General features: G+C 36.7%; 1 protein-coding gene across 1 annotated transcript in view; it reads left to right on the forward strand.

The window, feature by feature from the left end:
• LOC125868448 (40S ribosomal protein SA-like) overlaps positions 1–5,771 on the forward strand; it is a 6,496-nt gene extending 725 nt beyond the window's left edge. The window contains exon 2 of the mRNA XM_049549093.1: positions 5,524–5,771. Coding sequence (XP_049405050.1) covers positions 5,524–5,771 — 248 coding nt within the window. The remainder of the gene's footprint in view (positions 1–5,523) is intronic.
• Positions 5,772–11,462: the final 5,691 nt, after the last annotated feature.

Consider the following 11,462-nt stretch of genomic DNA (forward strand, 5'->3'; position numbering starts at 1 on the left):
CCCTAAACCCAAAACCATAAACATTAAACCGTAAAATTTAAACCCTGAACCCTAAACTTTTAACCTTAAACCATATACCATAAACCTTAAACCTTAAACCCTAAACCTAAACCCTAAACCTAAACCCTAAACCCAAAACACTAAACCCTAAACCCAAAACACTAAACCCTAAATCCAAAACCGTAAACCAACAAGCCAAAACCCTAAATTCTAAAGATAAATCCCTAAACCCTCTCACCCTAAAACATAAATCCTAAACCCTAAACCCTTAACTCTAAATCCTAAACCATAACCCTCAACCCTAACCCTAAACAAAAACACTAAACTCTAAATCCTAAACCCTAAACCCTAAATCCCAAACCCTAAATCGTATACCCTAGTCCCTAATCCCTAAACTCAAAACCCTAATTCCTAAAACCTAAACCTTAAACCCTAACCCTAAACCTTAAATCCAAATCCTAAACCCAAATCCCTAAACTGTAACACCTATACACTAAATCAGAAACCTTCATACCAAAACCCAAAACCCAAACAACAAAACCCTCAACCCTAAACCATAAAATTTAAATGCTAAACCTTAAACTCGAAACCCTACAACATAAACCCTAAATACTAAACCCTAAACCCAAAGCCCAAAATCCTAAAATATATACCCTAAACCCTTAACCCTACCCTCTAAACAATTAATACTAAACCATAAACCCTAAACACTAAAAGCCTAAAACCCTAAACCCTAAACCATAAACTGTAAACCCTAAACCCCGAACACTAAATTCTAAACCCCAATCGTAAATCCTAAACCCTAAACCCTAAACCACAAATGGTAAACCCTAAACCCCAAACACTAAATTCTAAACCCTAATCCTAAACTCTAAACACTAAACCCTCAACCCTAAACTCTAAACCCTAAACGCTAAACCTAAACCATAAACCATAAACCCTAATCCCTAAACCCACAACCCTAAACCCAAAACCCCTAAGCCCTAAACCCTAAACCCTAAATCCAAACCTTAAACACTAATATCTAAACCCTACACCCTAAATCCTAAACTCAAAACCCTACTCCCTAAGCCTAAACCTTAAACACTATACCCTAAACCATAAACCACCCTAAACCCCAAATCCTAATGCCTAAACCTAAATCTTAAATACTAAACTCTAAACCCTAAATCCTAATCCCTAAATCCTAACATCCAAACCCTAAATCCTCAACTCTAAACCTACAACTCGAAACCCTAAACCGTAATACCTATACACTAAACCCTAAACCTTCAACCCAAAAGCCAAAACCCGAACATTAGAACCCTCAACCCCAAACCCTAAATTTTAAATGCAAAACTTTAAACTCAAAACCCTACACCCTAAAACCTAATCCCTAAACCCTAAACTTTAAACCCTAAATCCAAAACCCTAAACCCTAAAGCTCTAACCCAAACCTTTAAACTCTAAACCCTAAACCCTAAACCATACACCCTAAACCCTAAAACCCTAAAACCCTAAAACCCTAAACCCTAAACCCTAAATCCTAAACCATAAACTCCAAACCGTAGAGTCTAAACCCTAAAACCTAAACCCTAAATTTAAAACCATACACCCTAAACCCTGAACCCTAAACTCTAAACCCTAAATTGAACACCACAAACACTCAACCCTCAACCCTAAACTCTAGAGCCTGAACCCTAAACCCTAAACCCTAAACCGTATACCCTAAACCCTAAACCGTAAAACTATACCTAAACCATTAACCCTAAACCATAAACCATAAACCCTAATCCTAAACACTAACCTAAACCTAAACCCTAAAACTTAAATCCAAACCTTAAACCTAAACCTAAAACCTAAACCCTAAATCCAAATCCCTAAGCTATAACCCTAAATCTAAACCATAGACCCTAAACTCGAAACCCTAAACCCTAAATCCTAAACTCTAAAACCTAAACCCAAATTCCTAAATGCCAAGCCAAAACCCTAAACCCTGAATCCTAAATTCTAAATCCTAAACCAACAATCCAAAATCCTAAACCCTAAACCCAAAACCATAAACATTAAACCGTAAAATTTAAACCCTGAACCCTAAACTTTTAACCTTAAACCATATACCATAAACCTTAAACCTTAAACCCTAAACCTAAACCCTAAACCTAAACCCTAAACCCAAAACACTAAACCCTAAACCCAAAACACTAAACCCTAAATCCAAAACCGTAAACCAACAAGCCAAAACCCTAAATTCTAAAGATAAATCCCTAAACCCTCTCACCCTAAAACATAAATCCTAAACCCTAAACCCTTAACTCTAAATCCTAAACCATAACCCTCAACCCTAACCCTAAACAAAAACACTAAACTCTAAATCCTAAACCCTAAACCCTAAATCCCAAACCCTAAATCGTATACCCTAGTCCCTAATCCCTAAACTCAAAACCCTAATTCCTAAAACCTAAACCTTAAACCCTAACCCTAAACCTTAAATCCAAATCCTAAACCCAAATCCCTAAACTGTAACACCTATACACTAAATCAGAAACCTTCATACCAAAACCCAAAACCCAAACAACAAAACCCTCAACCCTAAACCATAAAATTTAAATGCTAAACCTNTAAACCCTTAACTCTAAATCCTAAACCATAACCCTCAACCCTAAACCCTAAACAAAAACACTAAACTCTAAATCCTAAACCCTAAACCCTAAATCCTAAACCCTAAACCGTAAACCCTAGTCCCTAATCCCTAAATCCAAAACCCTAAATCCTAAAGCCTAAACCTTAAACCCTAACCCTAAACCTTAAATCCAAATCCTAAACCCAAAACCCTAAACCATACACCCTAAATCCTAAACTCAAAACCCAAAACCCTAAACTAAACCTTAAACCCTACACCCTAAACCCTAAATCCTAACCCTAAACGCCAAAACTTAAATCCTAAAGCCTAAACCTAAACCTTAAACACTAAACACTATATACTAAAGTCTAAACCTAAACCCTAATCCCTAAATCCTAACCTCTAAACCCTAAACCCTAAACTCTAAACCTACAACTCGAAACCCTAAACAATAAACCTAAACCTTTAACCCAAAACTTTAACCCCAAAACTCTAAACCCTAAAATTTACACCATAAACCTATAATTCGAAACCCTATACCATAAAACCTAAACCATAAACCATAAACCTTAAACCCTAAACCCTAAAACTTAAACCCAAAACCCGAAAACCTAAAATTTAAACCCTTAACCCTAAACTCTATATTCTAAACTCTAAACCCTAAACCCTAAACCCTAAACCCTAAACCCCAAATCATAAACCATAAACCCCAAAATCCCTAAACTTTAAACCATAAACCCTAAATCCTAATCCATAAACCCTAAACCCAACACCCCAAACCCTAAAACCTAAAACCTAAATTTAAAACTCTAATTCCTAAAAGCTCAACCCTGAACTTTAAACCTTAAACCTTAAACCCTAAACCCTAAACCCTAAACCTAAACCTAAAACCTAAACCCTAAACCCTAAACCCTAAACCCTAAACCCAAAGCCCTAAACCCTAAGCCTACACCGAAACCCTAAACCCAAAATTAAAACATTAACCCTAAAGCCCAAACCCTAAACCCTAAATTATAACCCTAAATCTAAACACTAAACCCTAAATCCAAACCTAAACCCTAAATTGTAACCCTAAATCTAAACCCTAAATCCAAACCCTAAACCCAAAACCAAAACCCTAAACCCGAAACCAAAACCCTAAATTCTAAACTCTAAACCCTAAACCCTAAACACTAAATGCTAAGCCAAAACCCTAAACCCTAAATCCTAAATCCTAAACTCTAAACCCTAAACCCTAAATCCTAACCGTTAGACCTTAATCCTAAAACTCAAAACCCTAAACCCTACTCCTACAACCCAAAATCCTAAACCCTAAACCCAAAATCCTAAACTTTAAACTCTAAAACTTAAATACTAATCTCTAAACGCATAAATATTAAACCTAAACCATAAACCATAAACCTTAAACCCTAAACCCTAAACCCTAAATCTAAACGCTAAACCTTAAACACTAAACCCTAAACCCTAACCCTAAACCTAAACCCTAAAACCTAAATCCAAACTCTAAACCCTATTCTCTAAACTCTAACACTAAATCCTAAACCCTAAACTTAAGCCATAAAGCGTAAATCATAAACCCTAAACCCTAAACCCTAAGCCCTAATTTCTAAACTCAAAACCCTAAACCCTAACCCTAAAATCTAAACCCTAAAACCTAAACCCTAAAAAAAACAAAAAAAAAAGTAACTTATAATGACGACTAAGATTTAATTCAACAAGCCTTTAATAATCAACAATTCATTCGTAGCTACAACCCCAGAACTAGGGCGTTTAGCCACTCATGCTATTAGAAAACTACAAAATATAATTGTTCACGCAATTTTCATAAAATAGAAGAGTTAAAATATCAAAACATATTATAAACGTGAATATTTTCTCTTTCACACACAATACAAGTCGAACTCCCTACAATAGAACCCAAGGGGTCTATTCATAAGTTTAGGAAAATTGGAGACAAAATCTACTTCAACTAGGAATCCTTTTTAACACAACTTTATCATTCCCAAGGGACTTATGATCAAGTTATATTCACTTAATTCAACAACTAAAGTAAAAAGTAACCTTTTCAACAGTTGATGATTTATTGTTTATCTACTAATAATTATGCACTACATGATAGTAACTAATTGTGAACGACTTTAATATGATGTTTCAAGCAAGTTAAAGAAATTCTAGGGCTGCAGCATATACTGAATATCAAGTATCATATCATTGTATTTATCTTATGGTGATCAAGAATAAAATACTAAAACAAGAATATAGAAGTAACTTATAATGACGAACAAGATTTAATTCAACAAGCCTTTAATAATCATAAAGTCATTCGTAGCTGCAGCCCCAGAACTAGGGCGTTTAGCCACTCATGCTATTAGAAAACCACAAAATATAATTGGTCATGCGATTTTCAGAAAATAGAAGAGTTAAAAGATCAACAATGATATGATACTTGATATTCAGTATATGCTGCAGCCCTGGAATTTCTTTTAACTTGCTTGAAACATCATATTAAAGTCGTTCACAATTAGTTACTTTCATTTAGTGCATAATTACTAGTAGATAAATAATAAATCATCAACTCTTGAAAATGTTACTTTTTACTTTTTGTTGTAGAATTAAGTGAATATAAGTTGATCATAAGTCCCTTGGGAACGATAACTTGTTTCTTAAAAAATCTATATTACTTGCGCGGCCACGTACAGTTGCGTGTATATTGGAAAAAAATAGATCGCAATTTCATTTCTCAATTTTTTTCTCTCTCTAAAAATTTTTCACTCTAAGTTCTCTCACAAGACGGTTGAAGCAGCCAAACGGAATGGCTCTCCCACCGCTGGTGGTGCCACGTTCGCCACCAGAAAAATCACAATCGATGTAGCAGTCTATTACTAACAAAACCCTACAAAGCGTTTCTATAAATTTATCAGGCAATTCCTCAGAATTGCAACTCGAAAAGCCGATCCATGTCGCGATATCAGAAAGGGAATTGGACTGGGCTAGAAGATTTATGTCACAGGAGAATTCTTTAATGCTACAGGTTAAATCAATAGGAAATATAGAAGTTACAACTAATTATCCATCTTCAGTTGAAAAATCAGCGGATTCTACCGCTCCGATTGAGAGATCTACAATCGCAATTTTAGATGGACTCGCCTGGAAATCGCCAGATGGGTGAATTCAATTTCAATCTACTTCTAATGAAGTAATGTGAATTAACCTACTGGGGGTTTGTTCCCCACGTCAAGGCAATCATGATACTGAAATTTTGAAGCAATTTAATGTTCGAATCGCCGGCGAGCTATGTTGTGGTGACGACGCCGGAGATCCGATCACCATAGGGGACGAAGGGTCTCAAAGAAATATCCCCAGCAATCAAGGCAATATTCCTAAGATAATACTTGATTATTCTACTCCACTCAAAGTTATGCATACTTCTTCTAAGCTGCAGATTCAAGAAACAACAATCAACAATGGGAGCAAGAACATTGTTGTAGATGCAGCGATGTCAAGGATGGAAATTGGCAAAAATTCAAGGTCCAAATTTGATGAACAAGAAAATGCAATTAGCACCACTTCGATCAGGAATCTGCAAAATAAAGGGGAAGCACTGAATTCTAGTACTGCGGTCTTGCATAAAAGGCAAGAACAGGTCCAAGTACATGATCCCAGTATACAGTAGGAAAAAGGAATTAGAGGTAGTCAAGAAGAGGATCAAAATAATGCTAAACTAAGGATAACTTTGACTACAAGTCAATAAATGCATGCAGATAAGGTTCCTAATCAAATGCAGGAACAACCTCATGGGAATAAGAAAATGCAGGGGAATGGGGATTCTGGGAATGTAGGTAGACAATATAGTCAGTACCCTCAAATCTATAATAACTTTGCTAGACTTACCAATCAGGTCCAACATAATAAGATAGGGCAAGAAGAGCATATACCTTCTAAGGAACCTAATAATGCTAATGCTCATCAGCTGCCTAAAAAGGATGTTATGCAGGACCTGCTCCTTACACTGTGATACAATCTTATGCTGCTAGGCTTAGATTTAATCTAAGCAAGACTGTTGCACCTATTACTCTTGAGACTCCTAAGAACACCACTAAGCAAGGTCGACCAACTGTGATTTTTACAGAAAATGATTTTCTGGTTAAGTGGGCTGATAGGTGTAGATTCACTCTTATTGGCAAATTTAGTAATACCATGCCAAAGGTGAAGCTGGTTAGGAAGAGTTTTATGAATCAAACCTAATTATCAGGAGGATCTAAGATAGCTCATTTCAATTCTAGACATATCTATATTCTTGGATAATGAACTGGATTATGTAATAGTGTGGACTAAACAGAGAATGACTATAGAGGGACAACCTATGAGAATTCAAACTTGGACACCAACTTTTAAGTATAAGACACCACATCTCCAAGTCCTACACTTTGAAAGAAATATAGAAGAAGGGGTTAGAACAAAAGTACTAAGTATGGAAGCCATGCATAAAAACCATTAAAACATGCTTAAAAGGGACATTTAGTTGAATTCATGCTTTATGCACTTTTGAACATCATCTTGGAAGAGTTGAAGAATCATAAGTCATAAACAACTCACATATAGTTCATCAAAACACAAAGGGTAATAAACATCACCGTAGGCATAGTCTCTAATCATAGTCATAATGCACATATCATCTATTACAAGACACACCACTCATGCATAGTCAATATCAAGACAATAACAACATAATAGAACAACAACATAAGTAACCCTAAGTTCTACTTGTGCAATGTATTGATAGGGTCCATAGTCCTATCTACACTAAGTATCACCTTTAGGCCACCATGATCATACTTAACATAAGTTCATACTAACATAAGCGAATATCAAATCCATGTTCATTTCATAGTAAAGTCACTACTTTAGTAACCCCTAGGGAACACTTGTGCAATGTGTGATTAGCATCCCATAATACTAACCTCACTAAGCACTCCTATAGGGCTACCTTAGTCATGCACTTTATCCTTTAAACCCCATTATAAACAATAGTTATAAGTAGAGAACCAATCATGTGTACCTTTTGAATATAAAGACTAGTCACACATAGCAACCATTCATTCAATAAGATGCATGTATTCATGTCATAACAATATGTAAAGGAACCATCTACCACATCCTACCAAGTCTCTAGTGCAATGTATTAGTGGCGTCCCATACCTCCACTCCTACTTAGCAAACTTACCAAGAAGTTATAGAGTAGTTCATGCTCCATTCATTATCTTATTATTTAGGGAAGACTAACCTTAACCGACATAGACCATGTGAGCTACATGGAATCCGGTGTTCTACTCCCACACCGAAAAGAGAGTGTTCTACTTGCCAAGGTAGAACCATCATAATAGCTTCTAGGTGGATCCACTAGCTAATACCTATATGGGCAAACATAGTTATGGAACAAGGAGATTGCTACTAGAAACCCAGACTTGCTAAATGTAGATGGTTTCCAGCTCATGAGACAACATAAAAATTGGAAACTCGGACTTGCTAAACGTAGCAAGAACCCATATGGGAATCCTAACTTGCTCGGTGCTAAGCACAATTCCTTTTTAAAGTAGTATTAAGCCTTTATTTACAATTTAATTCAATAAGAAATGCATTAGGGACTCAATCCATCATTCATCATATAGTTCAAAGGTTTCAAAGATGAGAATAGACTTTCATCATAGAACCAACAAAATGTGAGAATGTTCATTCATTTCACTTTCATATAGTGTTTGTGAGAATTACCTTTTATTCAGCATATCAACACTACCATAATCATAACATAACATTCATACTCACATCCTAGCATACATAGTCATACATTCATGGTCATGTACATTTTATTCATAATAGTATGTAAAGGTGCCTATGAGAATTAGCCTTTCAATTGATACCATAGACATATCATATTCATATTTATTCATGGAGTGTGTGTGCATGATTGTCCTCACAATGGCACAACAACAACAACATTAACATCATAGACACCTCCCTTGTCGGGGGGTCATAACATATACATAATATCCCAACTCATGCACAATTCACATATATTGCATTTAAGGATCTTAGACCATGTAAATCACCTATCTAACATTTATACAATAGACAAGGATACATTTATCATTAAGTAGGTCATTCATGCCATGTATACAATCATATATCCATATAGGGGATTATGTGGGTAGGGTCCATCCACAATAGCACCTCATACAATTAAACATATAGACCATACCTTGTTCATAACATATCATTCATAATCTTAATGTATCATACTTAGTCATACCTACGGTTGTAAGGAAGAGGGACCTTGTCTCAACTCTACAATTCACACTAGCAAGTAAGAACCTCCACCCTAAGTGGATCAAACCATTCATTCAAAGGATATATAATAAGTAAACATCTCCCTCACAAGTGGATCAACAATTCAATAGAAGGCTACTTACCAATTGAAAACCTTCATTCATTTCCATCAATGCTTTCTTCAAGATTCAACCCTATGTTCTTGATATTCGTACATCATATAGGATAACCTCATAATACAATAATGAATTTCATAATAAAATATTAGATTCTCATCCTTCAATCATCATTCAACACAAGCTAGGGTTTAGAATTGAGAAAGAAAAGGGAAGTCATGGGACTTGTGGGGAATTGTTCAAAACCCATAAGTATTACATTAATTCATCCACAAACATTCATATATAATCATAAATCACCATTATAGATCAATGGAATCGATTTTAGAAAGAGACCCATGGATTTTATTGAAAACTTAGAAATTAGGGATCTTTGAAAACATAGTTGAAAGGGCTTCTTGGTGATAGCTAACCAAGAATAAAGAACTCCCATACCTTAGCCTTAGAATCCCACAAATTTCGTGATGAAAAGCTTCCATCTCCTAGCCGTAGCTGCTCTCTTTCTTTGTTCTTCAATGGAGATTTTTGAGAGAGAAGATTTTTGGGAGTGAAAAGGAGTTGGGCTTTTATTTGGGTCTTGGAATAATTGATTTGATTGGGTGAGTTTTGGGATTAGAATTACTTAAATAGGGGTCCTAGGCTTGGGAAAAATGAGATATACTTGAGTTAAAACAATTGGGAAAAGACCCAACAAGTTACTTGCTGGAAACTGCCGAAATGGCATCACTAAAGCCTTCACGGACCGTGAGCATCACCACTGCCCGTGAAACGGGTCGTGAAGTTTTTCAGCATGACAAAGCATCACTATTTCGGGCATAACTTTTTACTCCGAGATCGAAATTGGGCAAACTCGGCGGTGTTGGAAAGAGGACTCAGAGACCTTTAATTGTACAGCCATGGAACACCTATTTCGTTTTGAGCTAAGAGATATGACCATTTTAAGCTGACCCTGTACTCTAATTCTAATGGAAAGCCCTTCACGTGAGGCTCCATGAGCCGTGGTGCCTCTCGTGGTCATGATACAATATCTAGGAAACCTTCCCCTTAACCCTTGCAAATTTAAGGCACCACCACGAGCCTTCCCACAAGCCATGGTTATGACCACGAGCCGTGAAGTGGCTCGTGTGGAGGGGTTGTTTTTGGGTAGCCTTTGTTTAGCCACTGCCTAGCCTACCGCGAGCCACACCACGAGCTGTGGTGGTGGTCCTGGAAGGTGAGGCAGTGTCCATGAAAGAATGGACTGCCCTACTCCTCTTCCTTGGATCTAACCCTCAAACTTAGCCCTCGCTTAGTCTACTACTTTCCGGACGTCCTGGTCGTTTCTTAACGTTTGACCTCTAAAATCACCAAACTAGCTTCAATAGCCATTTTTAGTCATTTAAACAAGTTTTAAACTATAAATTAACATGCGAGTCTCTAGTTCAACCTATTAGATTTAGTTGAACGTTAGCTTGGTCTTACTAGTTCGGACAGGGTGTTACACTAAATCCTAAACTCTGAACGCTAAACCCTAAACCCTAAACCTAAACCATAAATCCTAAATCCTAATCTCTAAATGTTAAACCCTAAACCCTAAATCCTAAACCCTAAACCCTAAACCCTAAACCTAAATTCTAAATCCAAACTCTAAACCTAAACCCTAAATACTGAACTCTAAGCATCAACCCTAAATCCTAATCTTCTAACCCTAAACCCTAAATCCTAAACTTGTAACCCTAAACCCTGAACCTATTCCCTAAACCCTAAATCCTAAATCGTAAGCCTAAACCCTAAATCCTAAATCGTAAGCCTAAACCCAAAATCCTCAACTCGTAACCCTAAGACCTAAATCCTAACCCCCTAAACTCTAAACCATAAACCTACCACTTGAAACCCTAAACCCCAAACCTTGAACCCTAAACCCTAAACCCTAAAACCTAACCCTAAACCCTAAATACAAACTCTAAACCCTAAATCCTAATCCCTAAATTGTAACCCTAGATCCTAAACTTTAAACCTAACCTATAAACCCTAAATTCTAAACTCAAAACTGTCACGACCCAAGCCTAGGGCCTAGACGTGACTGGCGAATGGGGAACCCGAAGGAACACCAAACAAGCCTCATAGCGTATCATTACACATCCTTGGTCGCGGAAGCAATTAAAATGACCATAAGCAATAAGGATAATCAAAGGGGAAAAAAAAGAAATGATACATAAATACCATAGATGAGTCAAGCTCAAGCATAGTACACAACTTGTCCAACACCACCTCTAAACATGAGTACTTAGCGGGGGCCAAGACAAACTACCGGGCTCACCCTCATAGTCAAAACATAACTAAAAAGAAAAGTCTTATACATAGCAAAAGATCATGAGCAACGTCCCCGGAATGGAGGACTCACCAATAACCTTGATAGGAAATCGTATTAGCCACGCGGA

The sequence above is a fragment of the Solanum stenotomum genome, chromosome 6 (assembly GCF_019186545.1).
Source record: "Solanum stenotomum isolate F172 chromosome 6, ASM1918654v1, whole genome shotgun sequence".
Taxonomy (NCBI): Eukaryota; Viridiplantae; Streptophyta; class Magnoliopsida; order Solanales; family Solanaceae; genus Solanum; species Solanum stenotomum.